Source organism: Branchiostoma lanceolatum, chromosome 16, assembly GCF_035083965.1.
Source record: "Branchiostoma lanceolatum isolate klBraLanc5 chromosome 16, klBraLanc5.hap2, whole genome shotgun sequence".
NCBI lineage: Eukaryota > Metazoa > Chordata > Leptocardii > Amphioxiformes > Branchiostomatidae > Branchiostoma > Branchiostoma lanceolatum.
In genome coordinates this window covers 12,793,213-12,820,137 of record NC_089737.1, presented here as the reverse complement: position 1 = coordinate 12,820,137, position 26,925 = coordinate 12,793,213, and the positions used below count along the sequence as shown (strand labels likewise).

The 26,925-nt window shown below is 40.7% G+C and overlaps 1 protein-coding gene across 1 annotated transcript; it reads left to right on the top strand.

The window, feature by feature from the left end:
• Positions 1-35: 35 nt before the first annotated feature.
• LOC136421470 (nuclear pore membrane glycoprotein 210-like) lies at positions 36-26,925 on the top strand. The gene is made up of 39 exons (XM_066408796.1): positions 36-136; positions 482-632; positions 1,296-1,428; positions 2,056-2,190; positions 2,634-2,702; positions 3,147-3,253; positions 3,615-3,755; positions 4,404-4,544; positions 5,046-5,198; positions 5,623-5,731; positions 6,475-6,564; positions 7,007-7,155; positions 7,394-7,505; positions 7,894-7,944; positions 8,450-8,496; positions 9,052-9,225; positions 10,099-10,297; positions 11,960-12,171; positions 12,398-12,499; positions 12,696-12,824; positions 13,022-13,149; positions 13,827-13,965; positions 14,727-14,865; positions 15,688-15,872; positions 16,646-16,777; positions 17,217-17,330; positions 17,759-17,892; positions 18,426-18,600; positions 19,070-19,242; positions 19,808-20,025; positions 20,464-20,600; positions 21,205-21,331; positions 22,442-22,597; positions 22,939-23,027; positions 23,286-23,453; positions 23,905-24,130; positions 25,225-25,344; positions 25,538-25,651; positions 26,085-26,925. The coding sequence occupies exons 1-39, from the start codon at positions 36-38 to the stop codon at positions 26,213-26,215; spliced, it is 5,310 nt and encodes a 1,769-aa protein (XP_066264893.1). The 3' UTR covers positions 26,216-26,925.

The following is a 26,925-nucleotide window of genomic DNA, read 5'->3' as shown; positions in this document are numbered from 1 at the left end:
TGACTGAATGGGTGAGTGAATGAACGAATTGATGAATGAATGAGTTGAACACTTTCAACAGTCTGGAGGGAGAGGAGTTTGACTGGACCTTAGTGAACGATCCAGAGTCTGACGTACCAGCTGCTACTATTCTCAGGTAAAAGGGAACGAATGAATGAACACAAGAATGAATGGTTATGAATGAACGAATGAACACAAGAATGAATGAATGAACCAGCAAATGAATGAATGGAATGCCATTAGATGGAAAGGAATGAGTGAATGAAAAGGTTGATTAAGGATGGATGGAAGGAAGTAGGATGAAAGAATAGAAAAATGAATGGAGGACAATAGATGGATGGATTATTAAGGAATGAAAGGATGGAAAGATGGATGAATGAATGAAAGCTGAATGAAGAAAAGTGTTGCTATTTTTCTGTGTTGCATAGCATAACTATGAATTGAATTATTGATAACACTGTATCCCTAACGTTCTGTTTAGGATCCTGAGGTTTGCGGACACGTCCTACGCCGCCCCGCCGGACGTCCTGACCCTGGAGAGCGCGGGGAAGCAGGGAAACGTGGCACTGGTGGAGGGCATCAAAACTGGGTCAGCTAAGGTCAACATCAGGCTGAAGGACCCCATCTACAAGGTGAGTGGGGCAAACTAGATAGATAGATGGCTGTAGATAGAACATGTGTAGTGTAGATAGTGTTTGTTGCAATTATCAAAGCACAAATTTCAATTCCAGAACAGCTCTTGGATTGCATGTACGACCACTGGTTGGTGATGGCGTCATTCTGTAACACTTTTTGTACCATTTTGTAACTGTGACATCCATTCCGATACCTTTTGCATGCACAATAACTTAGTTTTAATAAAATTCATGCACTTAACATAGAGCTGTGTACCTAAACAAATTTTAGGCACAGGTCCGGACCTGAACCTGTACCTGAAGTACTAAACGAATGTTCAAATTATGGTACAGTATCGGTACACAGGGGTTTTGGACCTGTACCTAATTGATTGTACCGGTACTGTATAGGTACAGTGTACCGGTACACAGCTCTAACTTAGCAACATATGATATCTTCTTGCCACGGTTAAATAAAACCCTTAGTTAATGAGTCTAAAATTGATGTACGAGTACACAGAGAAAAAAAAAAACACAGCAATCCAAAAGCGACTGTTATGAAAGTATCTTAAATGCAAACTCCTGAACATTCCAGCACATTCATATCAATCAGTATGATTTGTTGCCTTTTTCCTGGCCATTTTTAAAGTTTGTTTGTTTATTTGTTTGTTCCGATCCCAGGACGTGTCCCCAGCTGATGTCCAGCTAGTAGTTATTGACAACTTGCTTCTCAACCCGTCCTACGACGTGTACCTGGTGCAGGGACAGCGCATCAAGTACAGCGTGGAGAGGTTCAGACAGGGGAAGATCAATGGTATGTTTCTAAGTGGACAAATTTGTTTGTTTGTTTGTTTATTTATTTAACCAGGAATAATGTTTAAATAGGGGTCCTTCCTGGTGTGAGCGGTTCAAAACCTACAGTTCTATGGTCACACATGGGGCAATTGTTGTATTGAGGTCACCTGAGTTAGCGCCGAATGGCACCCTTGCGATCTCGCCCAGCCTATTGTAAGCTCCTTGCCATTCAGCCCATGCCTGCGAAGAGAAAGTAGTTAGGCCCATCCAATAACAAAATAGAAAGCAAAATATACAGGACAGCATTCTGAGTCTGACTAATTTGATTTCACACTCAACGTAGGTTCGTGTTGTTTCTTTGTTGCATCGTTAGTTTGGGTATCAAGTTTAACAGTCCATTTAGATTACAAAATACAGAAAAAATTTTCATGCTAGTTTTTGATGTAACTTTTTCACTGCAGAAATGATGCCATATGTTTTCTAATTGCTCTAATTGCTGTTTTTACATGCACATGTGTATATTTTAAAATTAGAATATACATGTAGATAGAAATCAACCTAAAAAAAGTAGTGGGCTTTCTCAATTTTTGTCTTGATGCTACAGCACAACCTTAAAGATGCGTGTCTCCTTTTATGTCTCTTCCAGAGGTGGCCATGCCTTCCCCCCAGTACAGGTTTGAGTTACAAGGAGGGAGTTACAAGGTTGCCAGTCTGGACAGGGACTCCTCCACTGTGACTGCCCTCGCCATGGGCACTACCACTCTTACACTGTACGACAAGAGTATCCTTTCTGTATGAACTAACTACGTATGGAAGATATGTGTATGTAGATTAGGTACTTTCATTGGTAAAGTGTCTTTTTTTCTTAACAAGGTGTTTCAAACAGGGATGTTGTGCCCTGATATTTTCAGCATGCGGCTTCTTTATGAGCCCTGGAAGATTAGCCCCCTAGAGGGGTTAAAGGGTATTTCAATAAACTCAATAAACTCTTACACTTTGGAACAGATTTTTTCTGGTATGATGATGATGATGATGATAATGATAATGATGTTATGCTCAAGGGTGATTATACCGGCTATACAGATACAATCATGATTTTACAGATTATGACGGTGGGAAAAGTTTGACATAGCCTTTCATATTTTGTTATACACTTTGAACCCACTGTTAATTGTACAATTGTACTTTCTGTTTAAAGTACCATTTCTTAGCCTGGAATTTCAGACATAAAATTACAAGAAGCCCCTCACAACCCGACTGCTGGGATACATGTTGTCGAGCCAGGCTCGCTCAGTAAGTTTTCTTTAAGAAATATTTTGTTTAGAATGTTTCTTGAACACACTCAACAACTTTTCACTGACTGAAAGTAATAATAAATTGAAAATAATATGCATGGAGTTGTTGCTGTAAATCTTAAATGTTTGCTGTGGTTTTCATTCAATGGTTTTCACAGTGTCCTCTTAACTGCAAATCCATGGCACCATGAATACCCAATGTATTACTATACAGAATTGTTTCAACCACAATTTTAAAACACTCCTTTCCCCTACTGCTTCTTTTCCTTTCCTACCACCTAGCAAAATAAATAGATTACAGTATTTTCTACTGCAAAGTTGTGTCGCTGTAAAATTCAATGACTTTACCATACAATAAATTTGTATGGTATGTAAAGACCCATGTTATGTGTCAGACTGCTTACCCGTAGTACGGTTTATAAATTGTTTGCTTGTTTTTCAGAATTCATCATTGCGCCTGGGAAGAATAACATATTGGAGACGGGTCGAGAGTATGAAGTCACGATAGAGGTCTACAGCAAGAACCCACATAAGATCTATCCTTCAGAGGTATGTACATGTACAGATACTGGTGTGGTAAACAGTCATGTTCGTACAAGGATTTGCATATCTGTAATCTTAAAGCAACGGTATTAGCAAGTTTTCATAATTTTCAAGTGCTTAATTGTCATCTCTATCTAGAACAGAATATTTACCAATCGTTAGTCTAAAAATGGTATCTATTAAAGGTTTTAGTTTGTTCAGGTACAGGCACCCTTGATATTTACATGTAGGTCCGGCCTTCTACCTAAAAGATTTTACAAGTATGCAAGGTACACAGCCTTACTTATTGTATAACCTACAGGCAAGTGCACACCATTAACTTGAAAATCAGTATCTTTGTAGAAAATTCTCAACTCCCTTTCTTCAGAACTTGTTCATAGAAGGACATTTCCCGACGGACTTCTTTGAGGTTCTTCACTCGTCCCAGAACGGGTCGTACCATGTGGTGAGGACTGTCCAGAAGGGATTCCCAGACATCAAGGGGACCATGAAGGGTATCATCAAAACTGTAAGTCTGCAAATTATGTCGTTATGATTGGACTTGTAATTAGGAGTTGAGGCCGTGTTTGGTAAAAACCAGACCGATTACTATCTGTTACTACACATGTATCTGCGTTTATTGATCCGATACAATACTCAACACTAACATATATACAGGTCTAGGATAACAGGTTGAGGATACAATGTACAGATATATAACAGTAGGTATATCAGGTCTAGGTTTACAGCACAGGGTCTATGTGTTACAGATACATGATCTATAACTTAAGAGCTAACCAAGAGTAAGAGGTGTACATACCTGTGGTCCGAGGACCGCAACTCCAACTTACTTCTTAGAAAGTACATCTTCCAACTCCAAGCTCAACTCTGCTCTCAGCAGCCAATCTCGCCTTACCTATTATGTAAATGTTCTCTGTACACAACAGGGATTGAAATACCACTAGCCGATGATGTTTCAGTGACCGTCTGTCACCTTCCTTGGGGCGATAACTGACCGTTTCTACTTCCCACTGCAGCTAGGCCTGGATGCATAGCTAGTTAATACCCTGACTTTCAAGTTCTATGATCATGATAGTTATTGAACACCTTAAGTAACTCTTGTTCTTGAAGGCATGGCTATTCCTATTCTTTTCTGAGCCGGAATTTTTTCTCCCAGAACGGAGAAGCCGACCTTCTGCCCACCCCAGTGGAGGGAACACAGTCCGTGGAGATCTACGACCCCATCCTGGTCCTCCCGCCAATCACTGTGTTTCCATGGGAACCAACCAACAGACTCACCTATCAGAAGACGCTAAAGGTATAATTCTTTTGAAATGTAGATGACCTTTGCACTAACAAAACCAGAAGTTCCACTGCAGTAACATAAAAAGGTTCTAAAAAAGGCCCAAAATCAAATCATTTCTAGGTCTTATCAAGACTTGAGTAACCCACATACCAAGTATCACACACACACAGACAGAGACACACTCATAAAGACCAGACACATACACATACAGATGTACACACAGACACACACCCAGAGACACACATGTACGTACACACACAGACACACACATGTACACACACAGACACACACAGACACACACATGTACACACACAGACACACACATGTACACACACAGACACACACACATAAAGACTCACACACACATACACATGTACACACAGACACACACACACACACACACGCACACATACAGACACACAGAAACACACAAATTATTCTACCCACATCTTCTTGGAGAAGGGAACAAGCTACATTTTTCTAATTGTCAATGTCATGATTGTTACCACCCAGGCGCTAGGAGGGAGCGGTGGCTTCACCTGGTCGTCGTCAGCTACAGCGGTCGCTACGGTCAACGGCAAGGGTCTGGTTACTACGGCAACCGTGGGATCCACCGTCGTCACTGCCACGGATGTCAAGAACACTGCTCACTCAGGGAAGGCAAAGGTAACACATTAAAAAACTGCATTTTAATAGATTTATGTAATAACATTTCCTCTTTCCACTATATGCTGTAACTGCTGAGCAATCTAAGATTTGTCAGATATCTCTCAACTGTATGAAACATTTCAATGTCACTTTAGTTGCATATTCAATGTGTCTCGAAAAAAGACATAATATCTACATGTATACTGAAGGTACAACACTTACTAGTGTCTAGATATACATGTAATGTACATGGATTGTTGGTTTTGCCAAATGAAAATGGTAGATAAATTGGTAAATGACCATGTACTTTTGACTTCAGTCAAAGAAATATAACATTACTATATGTACATGTACATGTACATTGTTGTACATGTACTTGCCAATCATTTCTCACAATAGTGTACATGTACATTTTGTATTACTCCTATTATTTCCCACACAGGTGTATGTGTTACCCCCCAGTGATATCCAGTTCCTACCTTCACCCGTGGAAGCTGAGATTGGCACAACCCTGGATCTGCCTCTGGCTCTTTTCGCAGATCTTTCACAAAGTAAGAAGCCCAAACATTTTTTTAACACGTTCGAGTTCAAATCCTGTCATGTCACTGATCTTGTGCCCTTGGGAATGGCACTATACACGACTTACCTCACTCCACCCAGGTGTAAATGGGTACCTGACTTCGGTTGGGGAAGGTCGTATTGGGGTCACCTGGTGGCGCCGAATGGCAGCCGCCCAGACCCTTGCGACAATTCCACATAATGCAAGTGTGGATAAGATATGTATATATGTATATGTTGTGTATTATGTGGAACCTGTAAACCCTGCATCAATTAGTGCTAGAAAGGCTGCCATTGCGGGTAATTTCTAACCAATAAAAAAAACAATAAAAAATATGTAGGCTGGTATTAGTAATGATTTCAGACCTGGTGAGCTGTTGATATGGACAGATGTTACAACAAGAGTTATGATCTCATTGTTGGATGAATTAAGATCATGTTTTTTATTATCAAAAGTCATACATTCATGCATTGTCACCAACTACATGTACGTGTGTTGTCATTAAGAGTATACAATACACAAAATGTTAAGCTGATTTCTATACGTCGATTTTTACTGGGGCTTTATGAAATGACATCTACACTGTAGCAAGTGGAAGATGAAATCTTTATTTTACAAACGCCTGTCTGAAGGCTAATTGTAAGGGAACACACAGATACAATAATGCACAAAAAATGTATTGTCTATAGATCTATATTATGTCGTGAGTAAGTTAAAATACTTTGTTCTCGACAGACCCCAGAGTGCTGCATCACTATGACGACTGTAGACAACTCAAGATGGACTTCAAGTTCAGCGACAAGGCAGTCTTTCAGCTTGTAGAAGGTATGTATAATTTCTGTTGTACTATAAGGATATCCCTGGTATTATAAGGACTACCTACCACTTTCTATATTCTAGCTTCTCAAATTTTAAGGACCACTCCATTTGAGAGGTCTTTCAGCTTGTAGAAGGTGTCGATAATTTCTTTTGAAATTAAAAATAAAGTCAGACTTCCTACGTTTTTTTACTTTCTAAACTTTGAAAGGGTAGTCCATTTTCACTTTAAGATGGGCTGTTTGGAACTTTGTTTTGTTCTTTTTATTCTTCTTGCAGTCAATCTTTTTTAGCCAGAAAGAGCAAAGGGAGTCGAGAACAATTTCACATAATAAAAGATTATGACTACATGTACTTAAATGGAATATTATATTGTTCCTAACCACCCTTCATAGAAATGGAATAGCCCTCATCTTTTACCCTCAATGTCTACACCCACCCTCCCCTGCAGGTGCTGTGGACTCTCCCGTGAACACCAGCTGCAGAGCAGTGCAGGTGAAGGCGCTGACCCAGGGACACACCCAGCTCATGGCTACGTACAGACATGGGTCTGTCAACCTTCAAGCAACTGTGACCATCGCAGGGTACCACCCACTAAAGGTATGTACACAGAACTGTGTTTAACCTTGATAACCTACACTGAGAAAACAAACATGCTTCTGTGGACCATCAAGCAAGTGACCATCGCAGCCTGCAACCCACGTGTATGTAATTTTTTGTGCATCACAGAGATCGCTGACTATCAACAGATCATTGGTTGATTTCCGAGATGGTTTGGATTTTACCAAGTTGTAGCTGAATATTTGCTCAGTGTGTGTTTTTACCTCTTTTTATGTAGCCTGTAGACCCAGAGAAGATAGCGGTGGTGGCCATTGGTTCATCCAAAGATGTGGTGTTCCAAGGGGGGCCGCTTCCGTGGGTGTTGGACACATCCAAATATAACCCTAGAGGTACAAGAACACTTTTGTAGTTTGTTTTATTCATTCGCACATATATAAAAAAACAATAGTGAAGTAGTTGAAAGTATCTAAAAGATTGTGCAGGAGGAGAAAAGAGGGCCTGCAAGGTTTTATACCAGGTTTTATACCAAAACTCGAAGTAGATATGTTAAAAAAGTGAAGACAATTTCAGATGGTTCAATCGAAATTAGTAAGTCAAGACAAGGTTGTATGCTAATGAATCAAGTAGCTCCTGTTGTTTTAGTATTTTTGGCGTATCTTATTGCTTGTACCTGCCTTGCGGCATATCTTATTACCTGGATGTCTAACTTTCATCAACATATTCTTATACATGTATGTTCAGTCCTGTAATATGTTCTGTTCTGTATTTTTTGTCTAGCGCTGGCTGAAAAAGATGCACCAGTCTCCATAGAGCACATTCCCTCATATAGTAAGTATTATCATCTTCAACTTTCAACCCTTTAATCTAAAAAAAATTGATTTATCAAAAACATAGTATACAGACTTGAGAATCAAAGGTCGTGCAAGATGCTACATTTTAAGTCCCTGTCACGCATAACTGGTACTTGACTTTCTCCAGACCATGGTCGGAAGTTAGCCATTAGCAAGGTCATATGTGGTAGGATAGGATGGATTCCAGGCTACTCCCAACCCAGCGCCGACCAAGGTTGTGAGCAAAGTCATGGAATGTGTGGCGATGGTTTTGCCTTGATTGATAATTTCTTCTGCTATCCTGTGTGTGTGTGTTTATGTCATATCACTTAGAATACCTGAGTTCGGAAAATTCTACCATTACCCAACCAAGTACTGCCACATCAGGTAGTTCCTTTGCTTGGAGTTTCTTGCAATTTGTAATCTGATCCCTAGATGGCTCTTCTGCAACCACAGTAGAATTATGATGTTTCCCCCAGTGACTGTATTATTTCAAATTGCAGAAAATCTTCACATTTTCCGAGTGTTGTGTAAAGATATTGGGGACCAGGTAAGTGTAAATGTATTTTGCTGGTTAAAACTTTACAATTTTCAGGGTTTCAAGTGATATCAGATGTTTTTATGGCTAAAAATCTTTTAATGAATTGACATGAATTTAGAGACTACTGTTAAATGCAAACTAGGCATATGACAATAAACTTCTTGCCTTCTAACCATCCTTGAAAGCATGATAGAAGTCTTCTTAAAAAATATAATTTTGGGCATTTGAGTAGATATCAAAGTTCCAAATGTTGATGGATAAAATTCTTTAAAGAATTATGGAATGAATGCACATTCGGAAAAATGCTAAATGAGCATGCATTTAACAGTAATTGAACAATACCTTTTTTATTGAAACCATATTCAAAGCAGATGTGATTTTTGTGGCAGAGACTGCCATTCTTGTATAGGGCTGTTTAGCCATAGTCGATGCTGTAGGGCTGTTGTGAATTAGGATTTTACCATGGTCAATGCTGACCGACGGAGGCCGTATATATTCGAAAGCTTGACAGAAATTCTCCTAACAAAACTTTACCTTACAACATGTATGTTTTCCCTACACAAGACGTTAACATCTACAGTCGAGAATGGGCCGACCGCCAAGAACCAGTTTCCGGCCTCGGCCAGAACGACTGTTCAGTTCGTGTGTGCGGTCCCAACATCCCTCCAGCTTCACCCCGTCCTCAGATATCCCCAGTCTGACCTCCCATGTCCCATCACTAAGGAATCTGGACAACAGGTGACTTTGACTTTGACTTGACTTTATTGGGATCCACAATTAGCGTACAATGTGCAGCTATTCTTCCTGTAGTCCTTAAATAAATACAAATACATATACACATTGATGCAACATTGCGCAAAACTGTCCCACACAATATATTAACAAAGGATAACTGGATAAAAAGTTCACAGAAGAGTTCATGCATCAACTGAAAGGTGAGTTGACGGTACTGGGTTTTTGGCATTTTGGTACGTACTAGCCGGCGGAATGTAGCAAAACTTCTTTGCTAGATTCTCTCGCTCACCGGTAACCAGTGAGGTCAAAGGTTCTGAAAATGTGCAATGTTCTTAAACTTTTTTCACTTGAAAGTTCATCTGTGTTGGTAGAAGTCAGTCTGAATCTGCCAACACAACAAATTGCCACTTACCCAAATTTTCGACTGATCATCTACAGTCTTTGTCAAGGAATGAGCAATCCACTGCTTCTGTGACGTCATGTTATGCAAATGTAAGACAGGTGACTCGGGGAGCAGTGGATCATATGTTGCAGAAAGTCTGTGGTGCCCCCCGCCCCCGGATGTAGATGGCTTCTTTAATTCCTCTTGCAAAAAAGTCTGATTCAGTGTCCAAGTGTCTAACTTTGTATCAGATGGTGAATCTTATCCAAAATTGTGTGTAAGTAGTGTGAGGATTGACAAAAAACAGTGTAGAAAAGGCGATTTTGTCATTGTTGTTTGAGGCTAGTGTTATAACGATATTACTCAAAGAACTACATAATTATGCGTACTGTCTAGTAAATTTGTAAGCAGCTGCAGTTACTTGGGTTACTTTTCCTCTCCTTATAACCTGGATGTCTAACCTTTAATACCTATTTTTGATGTTAAACGTCTAGATTCCAGTACACAACTTTAAAAACTTGGATGTGGATGTAGTCGTCACTGATGGCAATGGGAGACACTTTGACAACTTTTCCTCATTGGCCATCGCCTGGGAAACCAGCAACCAATCGCTGGCTGACTTTGCTAGCTCCATCACTACCACAAGAGAGGTCCATGGGCAAGGAAAGTACTCTGGGCACAAAGTCCTCACATGTGAGTATACAAGAAATATTCACATGTAAAATATAGATGCTGCAACTGTTGAGCTAGCAAAGATTTGACAGATCACTTAGTGAATTTCATAGATAAAGCATCTAATGGAATGGGGGTCTTACAAACTCTCTCTCTCTCTCTCTCAAATTTTACTTCTTTTATTCCCCATCATATGGGGGTTGGACGTGCTTGCACATGGATGGGGAAGCCCCAGAACTCCTCATCAAGTGCAAGTCTTTTTTGTAGCAAGAGTTTTGACGTCTGGATGCCCTTCCTAACGCCAACCCAAACCCTACTGCTGAGTTTAGGACATGGGAAATATGTGTTAAGTGCCTTTCCCAAGGGCACAACGTCTGGTTGCATGTCTGGACATGTCTGGGTACTCCGCTGGGGATTGACCCTGGGTCTCATTGGTTCATAGCCGGATGTGATTTTATTCTATTTGAACTCATCTTTTGAATTATTTCTTTTTTCATAATGACAAAGTTTATATTTAGTCTTAGACTAACACATACTTGAAATTGAGTGTTCTTGGGAGTGCCGGTCACGACAAGGCTGGAGCTCTTTAAACCCTAGTGATCTCTAGCGATTCCTGGTTGAGGCCGTCTGGGTGCAGAGGTCTGAGCTGGTGAATCCAGCAGGATTCCCGGTGTAGTCGGTGCTGTCGTGTAGAGTCTTCGTGTCCTGTGTAACAGAGTTTCTCTATGCTAAGGACCTCGAGGTCTTCCATGCTGTGGTCCGTTTGATTATGTTTAGCCATACCTAGTATGGCTCAACATATTGTTTTTGTTCATGTTCTTCTTCTCCTCCTGCCAAATCTTCAAATCAATTCAACTCCGCCATTTTTTAATCAACCGACCTGAAATTTGGCATGGAGGTAAAGAAGGCAAATACCCTCAGGTGATTTTAAAATTGCTTTGAAACAGGCCTTAAAATCATTTTTATGGAGGTTTTTTGGGGCATTTTTAGGCAATTTCTATATTTTTGGCTCCTGTGCCCTGGTATTACAAGCAAATGACCTGAAATTCGGTACAAGGGTGCCTTGAACATGTCCCTACAGGACTTCATTCACATTTCTGGTTTACATCACTTCAAAATGCTTCGTTTTGGGGACTTTTGGACCCATTTTCAGACCAAAAACGGGTCAAAAGTGGTATCCCCGTTCCATGTTATATTTGCTTCTGGCCAAGGAATCCATGTTCTATCTAAAGTTCCGGGCGTTCCATTTGCTGCTGGCCAAAGAACATGTGTTCTTTTCAGGTTACCTGAGGTCATGTTGCGGGTACACACGCAAGCCTTTGCAGTAAGAAGCTCTTGGCGTCTCGCAGAACTTGTAAAGAGAATTTTTTTGCACGGGTGATTTTGGAACAGTTAATTTATGCATCGGGAGGGAGATTGGCAAAGTATGATGCTCTCGCAAATGTTGCCTTCCTACATGCAGTTAATATTTCGATTTGCCCAGGGGTTATTTTGGGACAGCCCACTTCTTGCATGGGGAGGAGTATGGCTAAACATGCTGTATTTGCTCAGGGGCAAATGACGGCCTTTCTAGTTCTCATGAAGACTTTTGAATAAAAGGTCGAAACCGGTAAATCGTTGTGTCTCAGCCGTCATCCTTCTGACGCCCAATTGACTAACGCATACTTGTTCACTGTTTCACAGCCATGCAGACAGTCGTGCCCAAGAAGAAGCGAGGTGTCATGACGATCACAGGCTCCATCCAGGGGTACAACAAGCACTTTTTCCAGTACCACGGGATCAAGATCGCCACTGATCTCAGTCCCAGGATCAGCAGCAGCCTCGATCTCCTATTGGTCGACGACGTAAAGCTAGCACCAGATTCGGTGTCCATTTTCAACCATCCATCTGACAAGGTAAATGATATTAAGAGGTTAACTGAGACTTGATTATAATTGATAATTTGTTAATGTTAAGTATTATATAATATTTGTTTTTTTATAAAAGTTATGTTTTAACTAGAATTGATAATGATATGTTTAGTGTTAGATTAATTCAATCAATATTAACTAAAATTGATAGATTAAGTGTTAACTAGAACTGATAATCTATGTTTAACTGGCATCATTTTTTGTTCTGCAGGTCCAAATTGATGTTAGTGGAGGGTCTGGGCACTTCCATGTGGAGCCAAGTGACAGCAAAATCTCTCAGGTCTTCTACAACGACAAAACTCGAAAAATTGAGGTGACTGAACTTTCTCTTTGCCTGGTACTTGTTTCTATGTTGAACAGTATTTCTAATTGCAGTAAGCATTACCTGTTTTTTTTTTATATGAACTACTTCGTTTTATTAGCATAAGTGGTAAACTGCATTTAAAGTTCAAGCGTAACACACTGCATTCTGTGCGTTTTAACACTTTATCTTTGAACCTTGACCCCAGGTTGTTCCAGTGGAAAATGGTGCCCTGACCTTGACCGTTCATGACCTCTGTCTGGAGATGCCACGCCCTGCCCGCGCGGTCATACACATCTCTGGGGTAGAGGTCATTGAGGTCAAAATGGTGGACAAGGTAAACATTTTTCCTTGCCGCACATACTCATTTGTCTTGTGTTCATGGTGCATGTAGGTGATGTGAAGCAGTCTACGCATACACTTCATTTCAAAGGCCTAGATTTTCCGCTTGTGTAAACAGGCCCTAAGTTAGCTTTGGAAAGAGTCCACTCTACTTAAATATACTGAAAAATTAAAAATCATGTTTACTTCCAGGTGCAACTCTACAATACGATCCGTGCGGACGTTCGTGTACTGGACTCCAGCGGGGAGCCTCTCGCGGCAACCGTTTTCCCCCTGATGAACCTGACACCACACCCTGCTACTGACATCATCAGTGTTAGGTACGTGTGAAGAACTTTATTGCACGATTATTGTAGCAGGTACAAAGTATGGCAACAACAGTTAACATAGAACAAGACATAAGTATGGAATAAAACTATTCACTACAACAAAATGACTATCTTAGGTTTTACATGATTCAAGTTGGGTTTTTGAGCACTTCGATCATGAACCCTACGTCGCTATTTTTGGGCCCAGCCAGAACCCTGAATCATTTAACTCAGACTTGAAATCAATGCGACAAATTTGGGGCCCTGCCCGGACTATACCCACTACAGGAACCGGCGTAATTGGGACCTAAGCATCAAATGGTCAGGTTTGCCTTTCCTGATTGGCTTTTGGTTTAAGGGTGTATGTTTTTTGTTGTTGTTTTTTTAACGATCTTGCTCAATGCAAGGCCGTAAGAGGCCACTTCTCGGCATTGAACTAATTGAACTAATGTGGCATAGGTGAGAGACAGCGGTGTTTGTTTATTTTGAAGGTTTGTAGGTTGTATTCGGGGGGGAAAGCAGTGGGCCGAGAGGGAATTCCAGAGTTTTTTGCAGTTCGTGGAAAAAAGCTGTTACTGTAGAATGACTTAGAGGCTGGTAGTTGTACAGTATAGTGGTGTGAATCAGAGAAGAACCTGGTAGTACGCTTGTCCCTGTGGGACAAGTAGTGAAAGTGTATGTTGTTCCAGACCGGACCCACAGCTCGAGGCGGACCCGTACACGGTACGATACGAAGTGAAAGGTGACGCCCTGGGTCACACCACGCTGTCCTTCCAAGCCAGCGCCAAGTCAGGGGAGACAATCAGCAGTCTGCCGATGAATGTCCAGGTAAGGAGGAGTAGAGATCAGGGTTCTCCCCAGGGCAGTTGAACGTAGGGGGCCCCTACACTGTGATTTGGATCCCCTATGCTGTTTGATTTTCTTTTACAGAACTCTGTATTGAGCAAAATTCTGTTTTATATCTTTTAAAATATGGTCAAGTCACATCCTGTTGTCATAATGTGCCAGTATTTTTTTTAAGGCTACACCAAGTAATTTTTATGGATGACGTCCGCGCGCGCATTGATTTTGGTCTGTTCCCAGAAAAAAAAACAAGAAATTCCGCTTCCTGTAACTATGATCAAAGAGTTACGACAGTGCTGCAAATCGAAAGAAACAGGACAGGACAACAACTGCTGTTCAACTTCAACTGATTTATTCAAATTATTGCTTTTTCATGATGAATAAAAGAGTTGTTAGTTGTTACACTGTGTTCTCTCATTCAATTTGTGTCCTAACATGTGTCGTTGACTATTATATTTCAAATCTAGGCATCTTGTTTTTTTCAGCCCTTCTTGTTGTTGTTTTGCGCTCTCGCATTAGATTTAGGGTCTCCAAAGGACGTCATCCATAAAAATTACTTGGTGTAGCCTAACAAATAAAAAACTTTCCTGTGAATAGCAAGGTTCTTTTATTGGCCTGATGAAGATGGCTGACAGCTGTCGAAACGTCAGCTCTTGTAAAATGCTTGGTTGTGAATAAAACCTTGCTATTCAGTCATTCGCCAACCTGATGAAATTATTCACTGAAGAAAAAACTATTCTTTCCAGGTTTTTCCCCCTCTCAAACTGAGCCCTCGAAACATCACGCTGATCATAGGAGAGGTGTTCCAGGTAGTGGCTATAGGAGGGCCACAGCCATTAGCTGACATCGTATACAGTATAGGGAACAGGGACATCGCTACAATAGGTAAGATATAGAGATCTCACTACCATGCACAGATATACATTTGTATTTATGGATAACTGAACTGTTGTTTGTTTTGTTTGTATCACATAACCGTTAGCCACCTTAAGGCGTAACATTTAACCCGGTAGATTCTGAGTTCACTACTCTAAGGATTCAAACCCAGTATACCCAGTAGATTCTGAGTCCACCACCCATGATGTCAAATCGAAAAGATCTAATAAAACAGGTACAAATGTACATCGGCACAAAAAACAAAGTTAACCCAATCACATTAACTATCTACATGTACATGTAGTTTGTCATCTGTTGTTCCCCATCTGACAAGGGTTAGACGTGCTTGCACAAAAATGTAGCCATCAATCGATACCATCAACAGAAATACTAAAAAGCCATAATAAGAAATATTGTGCTAACCGGTGCGTTGTATTTTTCACACAGATAAGAGTGGTCTAATCGAAGCTGTAGCGGTTGGTGACACAGTCGTAACAGGCGTGGCGCAAACAGACCCTGAAAGCCGAGCGACCGTTACCTGCTCCTTAGAAGCCATGATAAGAAATGAATTGTGCTAACTGGTCCGTTTTATTTTCCCCGCAGACAAGAGTGGACTGATCCAAGCCAGAACCTTTAGATTCTTAGTCAACTACGGTACCCTAACGACAAGGTCACATGATGCCACATGGAAAATATCTAAACAGTAGCATCAGCATCTTAAGAACAAAGTTAACACAATCATTGCAACTTCGAGAAAAGTATATGAGATACCATGATTAGAAATATTACGCAAACCAACAGTTTCTCTTTTGTTGTTTGTTTTCTCCACAGATAAGAGTGGACTAATCGAAGCTGTAGCGGTTGGTGACACAGTGGTAACAGGCGTAGCGCAAACAGAAGACCCTGAGAGCCGAGCGACCGTTACGTGTTCCCAGGACCAGGTGTTTGTGTACGTGGTTCGCCTGTCAGGAGTGAAAATACACATGCCTCTGAACAGAATACAAACTGGGGAGAAGGTAAACTCATCTTCTTTGATAATGATAATAATATTTGTCAGAAATTACCTGTGCAATGACAGCCAGTGCTGAATTACTGCTTGGTTTACAATCACATAATACACAACAAATTCATATTTGGTCCACACTTGCACTTTGTGGAACTGTCGCAAGGGTCTGGCGTCTGCCATTTGGCATCAGCAAGTGACCTCAATTAGTCAATACGACCTTCCCCAAACGAAATCAGGTAACCTTGAGCCGTTACTCGCCTGATGATTGAATTAATATAGGGTTAATGACCCGCTTTCCTTCGGTCTATACGGTGTCATAAGGCATGGTCGTTCCTATGCACTTTATTCGGTGGTTATAGGAACGACCATGCCTTATCACACCGTATAGACCGAAGGAAAGCGGGTCATTAACGTTATTATCATATAGCCATTGTCCATATAGTAGTTAGTAGTACTTTGTGTTGTATTTGATTTGTGGAGTATTTGTATTAACATGAAACATAAAAACAAAACCCCGTCATTTAATGGTAACGTTCGAACACCGGGTCTGTACAAAGTTTACAGACCTGCGGGTCCAAACGAAGTTTACAGACCTGCTTTTCGGGTCTGTATGAAGATTACAGACCCACAAATGGAGCCTTCTGATTGGTCAACGATATCTACCTAATATGATAATCAGTTGTAAGGTCACATGGCCTGATTTGAAAAAAAAAGTGTTTTTTTTTACTCATTCTGTCTTTTTGCTTACTTACTGTACATGTAACTCCTGGTTGTTGCGCCTAGATGCCTCTGTATGTGATGGGAGTCAACGAACACCAGACCCCCTTCACCTTCGGACACGCCGTCCCTGGACTCACCTTCCACTGGTCGCTAGGCAACAAGGACGTGATCGACCTCCAACCCGTGTACAAGGAGGTAGGGAGAATACCACTCAATGTTGATAGATTCATTTTGATCATTTTATCTGTATCATTATGATATTTTATCTGACCCTTATCTCTTCCGTCACGAACTTAACGAAAAAGTGGCCTGCAGACCGTTTTTTGTTTTTTTGTGACTAAAAAATACTCAAACAACTGAAAAGGAAGGAATACAGCACACAACGTCTGGATTACGTATTGAATGATTGATTACAAGATGTGATTGTTAAAGAAAGTGAATATATTTTAATGGTGTGTATCATAGATTTTAGCTTATTTGTAAACATTTGATCATGGATAAGTCAATAAATTATTACCTGAACTGAAGTGCTTACTAGTAAACCAAGATTTTGTCAGAATATCACAATTCAGACTCAGTTTGTCTGCAAGTTTTTTCAAGAAAGACAGAATTAAATTGATATATTTTCCTCCAGAATGGTGTGACTCTATCAGAAGATGATGTGTACGCGATGCGGGTCCGGGCTTTGAACCAGGGACAGACGAACATCGGACTGCGTGTGAAGTGGTCCCCTCGCAGCTACGACCAGGTGTTTATTTATCTTATTAATTGTTATTCGCATATCACAAAACTAAATGCAATACTGGAAAAAAAACATGCAGGGGGGGACAGAACCCTATGTAGGGGACCCAAACCTACATGTACACAACTTACTCTCCCTCCCAAGAGCAACCAACCACTAAAAATCATGACCATACAATGTAGCATGTTCAGAACGAGAGATATCAAAACCGGAAGTTCCGCTGCAGTACTTTAGCAAGCCGCTAGGGGGCCCAAAACCTTATTGTTTCGAGGTTTCACGAAGACCTACCCACCAACCGAATATGAAGACAATCCATCCAGGTATTCTCAAGTTATCGTGTACACAGAAGGACACACACACACACACACACAAACGCTGTGTAAAATATAACCATCTCGGCAGAGGTAATAATAACTGAACTATTCTGTAATCAGGTGGAGGTCGGCACCACCCTGACGGACACGGCTCACCTTCACGTGTTCGAGAAACTGCGACTGATCGTACCAGAAACCGACGGGAGCCTCCTTCTGATGAGTCCCAAGTCTGTAGGTCAAATCAGGACAAACAGGTGAGCTACTTAATATAATGCTTAACTTTCTTTCAACGCGGATCAAATTTTCAATAACCTTCTTCAGGATCAATAACGACCACAATCACTTCCAAACGTAAACTCATGAGGGTTACACACACATGACCTTATTGGCACATGGGTTTACGGGTACAAGTATGTGACGTTAGCAATTGGTCAAACGTGCCATGAGCTTCTATGATAGGGTGAGCGTCTGTAAATGTTAGACTGTTTGCAGTGGCTTAATTTTTGCTGAACTTTTTTCGCTGATCTCTTGTTGTGAAATCATCAGATATGATTTTACTTAATTCAGAAATTTCGTGCCAAACTTTTCCAATCTTCAAGTATAAATTCTGTATCTGTATCTATATAGCTGGTGTAATCTCCCTTTGGCATAACACACCAGCAGAAATTGAGAAGGGATTTTTAATTCAACTTTGTATTGAAGGTTTCCTTTTGCTGTATTTCCTCAGTGAATTGCTAGGTGGTGCATGGGTACGTTTTAAGCTGTTTTTGTTTCCAACCAACCACAGAGACGGAGCCTGTAAGGTGGTGTATGAGCTCATCAGTTGTCCGGAGGATGGGTCAGTCGTGGCCGTAGACTCCCAGGGCAAAGTGACCGCAGGGACCATCAGCGGTCAAGCCAACGTCAAGGTCACTGCTATGGAGGAGTCCGGACTGAAGCAGACCATCATTGTCCTGGTCAAGGTTAGAACCGGTTATTTCTGGTTAGAACCGGTTATTTCTGGTTAGAACCGGTCAGAACCAGTAACCCTCCATTAGCATTTATCTGCCAGGTTACATACAAATGTATATCCGTTACCTTGAAAATCAGTGTGTTTGAGAGATCTCTGGTGCAGCACCCCCAGATACATGTATTTACAGTTAAGATATACATTGTACAGGAATAGCTTTAGAGATCTCTTCAGAGGAATTTTTTAAGGTGGTGGATATACTGTATGTTAGCTGGTGGAAGTAAATGTTTGATTTAGCTGATAGCCTTAAAAATGTTGAAAAGACCTTACGCATGCAGTATGTGAGATGGCGTTAGACAGTTACAAGAAAGCATCAAAGAAGAGCGGAATCATGGTGAAACAATGCTTTACAGTACAGGCATTGAGTCGTTCCAAATCTTTCTTTTTCCCATTTGTGATAATTTTTTTAAAAATTCATACAGGTGAAGCCTGTATCTTACATAACTGTCAACAGTGAAACTGACGTTGCCAGTGTTGGGAACAAACTGTCCGTCATTCCCGTCGGCATGACGATCACCCTCCGCGTCAGTTTCCATGACAACGTCGGAGAAGAGTTCCACGCCACCAGCTCTGCACTGAAGAAAAGACCCAACAGGTAAAGTCAATTGTAGGTCGACAGAAATAATCTCCAAAAGAAATTCAGAAACTTGATTTTGGATAACAATCATTTTCTCCATTGTTACTTTGTCAATTGTATTGTGTCAAAAATCATTGGAAAGCTTATTATCTTCTCTTTAAAATAGTATATTTGCCATAATTGTAATGTTCATGAGGGTAAATGTACATGTACACGTGTACATGTAAGTGGTTTCCCCAAAATGAATGTGCCAAAATTCCCCTACCAGCACCGTGTCTGACATTGACAGTGGGATTTCTGCACTTTATGGGCCTTCCCACCCATGAAATCAGTAGGGGGTATCTTTAAATTTTAATTCAAAAAGAACGAAACAAGCTATTTAATTATATAAGACATACTGCTAATCATTAAAAAAAGACAATGTAACTATTATTATGGGAAATATGGCACTTTTTCTGCAAACTACTCATGAACTGTACTGCTGTATCTCGAAAAAACAGCAGATCAGAAAAAGTTACATGTACTAGTTTCATCTCCAACATCTGCTTAGAGATTAACACTTTACTTATCACTCTCGTCACAGGTTTGACTTGACCCAAATCTCCCGAGGCCCTGAAAATGGCACTTTTGTGTTGAAGGCAGCACACGTCGGACACACCATACTTAAAGTATGGGATGAGGGAAACCCACGGATAGCAGACTACGTACCTATTCCTGTAGGCTACGCCATCAGTCCCGCCCTAGCAACCGTATCCAGGGGTGATGTCATCTGTCTGTCAACTCAACTCAAGCTGAAAGAAGGTTACTAATAAATGTTTGTTTTCTCAGAAACCCTTTTTAGATATTCTTTCAAAAGCTCTCTGTAAATTTTTGCACATTTATTTTAAACCTTTTATTAGTTTTATGCCATTGCTAGAAATTTTTTGTCATCTACATGTGCGTGTAGTATTTGAAGGCATATCCTTGTCCTTTTGTGGCCTCAAAGTTTAAAGAAAGTTAACTTAACTACATTATACTGTATGCAAAATTGGACAGGACTGTTGATGTCAGTGTGGCTTATGACTGAAGGTGTTTGGCTGTACCAAATTGGTTGGCCAGCCATGTTTAATTTCAGTCACAACATAGTTGATACTATAATATCAAAGTATACATGATCCTTTAAGAGTAGAGTAGTCAGTCTTCGGTCAGGTAGGATGTACTTTAGACTGCTCCTAAGTTCTCTATCTGTTTTTTTTCTAGGGTCCTTGGCAAAGTGGGAGACATCCGACCATAGGACAGTCCAGGTAGTGAGCACCACAGGCCTGGCCCTGGCCTCCAACCCTGGCACCACCACCATCAACTACAGACTGTCTGCAACACAGGCCACTCACACTGAGGTACTGCTACTTCAAACTTTGAAACTTTATTACTTAGGTACAGCGATCACGGCCTTTGCATTCGTACCAATTTTCTGAAACACTAAGAAACATTACCTTCTCCCAACACAGGAATACATGTACATGTAGCTTTAGGCCGGTTAACATGAAAAGTGTGCATTTTCATCAGATTCGTATGTTTGTTACTTAGTGATTTTTGCATTTTATGTACATGGACAAGGCTGTGTATTGTACTGTCAGGCCACTCACACTGAGGTACAGCAACTACACATAGAATACAACATGGGGTATTCCGTATCACCCGAGGTACCAGCCCGACCGTGGGTGTTGTATTGTATAGATGAGTGGCCCCCTACGGCATTGCACTGAGCGAGTTTGTTTAAAAAAAAAAAATATATATATATATATATATATATACATACATACATACATACATACATACATACATACATACATACATACATACATACATACATACATACATACATACATACATACATACATACATACATACATACATACATACATACATACATACATACATACATATATTAATCAATGAACTATTCATGAATTCTTTGTTCCCATGGCAACGGTTGTCCAGGTGACGGTTGTGCCTGTGGACGAGGTGCAGATCCTGACCAATGGGGTGAAGTTTGTGACGAACGTCCCTCAGCAGGAGCCATACCTAGTGCCAGTGGTGCTGGGGACAGGATCCACCAACCTACAAGGTACGGGCGGATTCTCTTTCCGAAGAGAACTCCATTTCTTGTCTACTCACAGATAATACAACACAAGTGTAGGATAGTCGCGATCCAACCACCAAGATGTAATGACGACATTGGAGGGGAAAGAGGAACATCTGGGGTAGGTTAGGGTAGGATAGGAACTCATCAGAAGGGAGGATCACTAACACTGTGATCCGACAAGAATTGGTATCTCTTGTTGTTGCTGTTGTGTTTTTGGTGACACCTCAGGGGCTGAGCCGTCCTTGAAAAATTATCAAGACATGGGGGCTTCAACAGCTGTGCCTTGGGGTGCCGAAAATGCTTTGGTCAGAAAGCCAATGTTGCCTCAAAAACAAGCCCAAATTGCATGAAAACAACGTCTACTACATTGTTAGTTATTACTGCACCAGTTTCCAGTTGAAAGTTACCAGAAATAGAGTTTTAGAGAGAAATTACCTCCTAGATTTCTTGCATTTTCGGCCCTGGATCCTTTGTTTTACCGTCTCTACAGTGGAGTCTGGGAGGAATGCTAAGACTGTGTAGCCTCTTTATAGTAGGTTGTAGCATACCCTTCCAAAATAGAACTGCACACACTGTTGTTCTGATACAATAAAACCACTGCTACATAAGGACCACCTGGACAATGTGACCACTTTTGATGGGTGTCACTTCAGATAATTTTTCCCATTCACAAAAACATCTAAAATCCTGTCAAAGTGACCACCTGTCCACATAGATCATCTTTTATTGGTCGGCTGAGTGGTCTTCTTGGGCAGTTTTGACTGCCGTAGTACTTAAAAATTCGTACTTGTATGTGATTTTTATTAAAGCAGTCCTAAACTCCAGAAGGCGGTGTTATTTTCCACTAGATTATGTATCAATCAATAGGTAATCAGCCGACTTTTTACAGATTTCTGCTTGTGGTGAATTACACAAGGTGTGTTTTTTAAAACAATATGATACTCACTAAACCCTTGCAGACCCTGCCCATGTATTCCCTACATGTTTTTCCCTGTATGTGTAAACATACATCTTTAATGGTGAGTTACATAGATGAGGGGGGTTAAGCACAATAAGAAGGCCAATTGTTATGGTTATGCTGTACTTTTCCAGGGAACTGTAGCAAGGACCTGCTGGCCTCCATGACAGAGCAGCAAGCCTTCCTACAGAAGTCCCTCTTCCACTGCGGCCTGCTGTTCTCCTCTGAACTGACAGGGGTCTCTGCTAGGGAAATGTTCCTGGCTACTCCAGGGTTTGACCCAGAATCAGGTGAGACCTAAAGGGCAATTCCCAGCAATGACTGTCCCCTATGACTACTTATTATTATATATGACATGTAGGAATAGGGCTGTCAAAACTCAAAAGTTACCTACCTGAAGTTTAGTTCATGGAAAACTGGCATTGGCAGCGTAGCCTGACCTCTAAAGTGTCCATTTAGTGATTTGGGGCTGATTCCTAACGGCGAAAACTCAACTGTCAGTATGACATCAGGCCACACTCCAGTAATCCGCACAGGCACAGCAGGCCTCCTTTTATCCTATGGAGTGATTTTTTTTAATACAAACCATTTTATAAAGCTATCTTTTAATACTTTGCGACACTTTCCCCAGGTCGATACTTCTGCCGAGTGAGTCAGGTTCAGCAGAACCAACACCAGATTCAGGCCATGAGCACCGTAGACACGTCCCTCCAGCTGCAGGTACACCCCTTCACATGGAATAGACTCTTCCAGAATTAGATGTATACTTTGATGGGAGTTGACCAGAGTCATGAAATGTGCTACATGTAATACACCTCAGTTTTGATTTTAAAAATTGTGATATATTTATTGTACATTGTAGAAGTCTTAAGATTTTTTCATTACATGTACATACATGTTTTATAAAGATTTGATATAAGACTGTCAAACTGTCCAACAGAAAGAGAAGTAGCATCTACATTCTTACTGTCTCTCCAGATTTTTGTACAAGCTGCAGACGGGCAGACAGAAGTTAGCTCGACGGTCGCCAGCCTGAGATTCTACCCAGCCTTCCATCTGAGTAAGGCTGACCTGTTGCTTAGCAACAGGCAGCCGCGGGGAGAGGTCACCGTGTCGGGGGTGTTGGACGTGCTCAATAACCTACAGGTGTGTTAGTTATAACATACAGGTTTGTGTGTAGTAACTTATAGGTCTATCAATAGTAACTCACGAATACATGGTTCTGAGAATCTACCTGTATGGTCGTAATACATTTTTTGTAAAGAGATGTTTTACCTATGAGGAATGTATTATTTTTGGCTTCTCCCTTTGCGTTTGTGCGTGTGTATTTAACATGCATATGTCTGTGCGTGCATACATTCATGTGTGTTAGTGAGTTTGTCTGCACAACTGTGTGTGTATATGTGTGTTAGCACATGTTTTGGACTTACTACATGTAGATATTTGTGGATTGTGATCACATTTGGTATGTGGGTAGGTCTTGAGATAACAAAGGTCAATTTTGTGCCTTCTATTAATTAGCTTTCCTTAGCCCTGCAGCATAATTTCTGGTTTCAATGCAATTCAATGGTTTACATTTAAATTTTAATCCATCCAGGTTGTTCCCAGTGACAGCACCCTCCTTCAGATAGGCAGCCCTCGTGTTGCTGACTCCACCTACACCACTGTGGTGTATCCAATCAGCTTGCAGGACACCCAGTCGCCATGGAAACGTGACTTGACTGACATCTACCTGACCCTGACCTGTAGCCTGACAGGCCAGGTGGTGAAAGTGCCAGTCAACCTTGTGGCTGAGACTGTGGAACAAGTTCAAACTGTAAATTGTAGGTCTCCATTTTGTATTTTTATATAAATCTTCACCTTAGACCTTATATAGTTCCTCCCATAACATCATGCTGTATTGGTAAAAAAATGGTGCTCCACCTCCAGTGATCTTGGTTCTGTGCTGAGAATTCCATTTCCATATATAAATCTTAGAGACAGTGAAAAGTTTACATACGAGATAATAGTATGGTGGGAAATTGCATAAGTCAGGAATTTACATATAATTCTGCAAACCCAAACCAATATACTAGGACTTTAATCTTTTTAATTAGGGTTAACCCCTGAACCATTGACAGTTGGTATACAAATGTACAAATTTATGTGACCCCACTAATGGGTCAAGTATGCCTGGGAACTTGTATGTGTTTCTTGCCTAATGACTGAAAAAAATCACTGATTTGAATTTGTTACCGTCTACTTTCTAACTCCATTTCCAAAATGAAGAAGAATGCTACCTACTATCTTGTAGCCAACATCACCATGTGATGTATATCTGTGCATAGTGCAATACCATATATTTCACATTTAGCATTTAATTATGTTGTTGTGTAATATGATAGTCCAATATGTTTCATTACGGTTAGCTATTGATTATGTTCTTTTATAATTGTGCTGGTTGAAATGTTCAACTATTTTTGATGATGTATGTGTTCCCGGGTGAGACCTAGAAAAGGTGTTACCCTTACCCCATCTACATGTGTGTAGAGAATTTTTAATAATAAAAGTCTTTATTGCATATTCCTGCCTAGATGGGCTAAATGCACATATGACCACACGTGGTCTATAGGAAGCATAATGCAAAACATGAATTGATAAGCAGCTACATTCTAACATTGAAAAACTAAAAGATAGACAAACTGATAACTATTGCTAAACTAATGTTGATCACCTAGTAGTTTCTTCTCTCTTTAAATAATAAACAAATAAATAAATTGTGACTAACTAAGCCATGTTGTGTTTCTGGGGTGAGAGCTAGAAAAGGCGATACCACTAGTCCCCTTACCCCATCTATATGTGTGTGGAGAATTTTATTAAACAAATACATGTTAACAAATCTGTGACTAACTAAGCCCTGTTGCAATCCCCTGCCCAGACCACCCCCGGGAAGGTGTGCCAACGTGGGGGGTCCTGATCCGAGCCATCCTGGAGAACTACGAGTTCTGGATCCTACTGGTTCTGACGGCCATCGCCATCTGTGCTGCAACATTCATCAGTATGTATTACCTGATAATTGTGTTCATTCATTGTATTACCTCAGATGTTCACTATGACTTTAAAAGTTTATCTTTACGCAAGACCACAGCAAGTGAATTTTATGGATGACAGGAGCGCGCTCATTGATTTTTGCCCTATTTGGAAGGAAAAAAAATCAAATTTGGTCTGTACACCTCTATCCTCTGTTCCAGCGTACCATGCTATAGTTGGTTCAGGGTCGTCCCAGCCCAGCCAGCAGAGCAGTCTGTACCTACACCAGTCTCCCACCGCAGTTCCACCTCCTCCATACAGCTCAGCATCTCCTGGTAAGGACCTAGCCACATACATTGCACGATTGTCGCACAGTCGTTGCACGGTCGTCGTTCGAATCTGCGATCACAAATTGAGGACTTTCTTTGTACGTCCTGCAAAATTTAGCTGTTTTGTTATGTAGAATACTGTCTTCAATCCCTGTCGGCAGTTGGTCCTAACATAGCCTGCTTGAAGATGATACGACATCAAAATCTTACGATAACTGAGAATGAATGTGACAGTGCCATGCATAATTTATCTATTGAGTTACAATTTCGTTGAATATTACTAATGCTAACAACATAAGACATGTCCAGAAGTCATTTTTATTCTACAGGATTATACTGGAAAATTTAGGAAATTTTTTTTATGTTGTAAACATTTGCTGCTACATTTTCTTCAATTTCATACTTGTATAACCCACTTCCCCTCCAACTGCCATTCCAGGCTTACAACACTCCCCCTGGGGATCGCCATTCCAGACTACGGACACCTCCCCCCGGAACAGAACCCGACTATGGAGCACAGACTACAACCCAACCGAGGGGTCACCTCTATTACACAGCAAAACCTCCTAGCATCTTAGAGAAAATTTAAAGTAGCATAGTATCTCGTCACAAAGTTTCGTACATCATTTACAGGTCAAACTGAACACAAATTGCATTCTGTACATATGGCAATGTCGACGATTGTTCTGCAAAAGGAGGATTGCAAGTTGGGCACATCAGCAACTTATAACGTTGTACATCTTACAAGTCTAGCAACTGCAATACCTGTTAAGTCACCATTTTTCACTTCTCCCTTCTGAAATACATTATATACATGTATGTGCCATCAAGCTGAATAGAGCAGCTTTTATATCATTTCAATTCATACACATGTAACATCTATGTGATAAACTTGTGCTGATAATACATGTATGTGTACGTTTTTGCAGTTGAATAACGGTTCCCGTGCAGTTAGTTAATTTGGAAAACAATGAGACAGTACATGATACATGTATAATTTATGAGCTTGCCCAAGAGATTGGAACAAGTAACCAGTGTCTGAAAAAATAGATTCAAAATGTCATCTTTGAATGAAAAGTGGAAAGATGCCACTTATAGATTCATCTACATGCGTGAAGTTGATATGTACTGGTGTTGGAGCACCTCATAAGAAAGCTATTAGTTGTATCGTTTTTGTTCAGCTTTCTTCGTTTGATATGTACAATATACATGTAAAGGCGTGGATTTATTGATATGCAAAATATGTTCATATTGCAGTAAAAACAAGAGGACTGTATAAA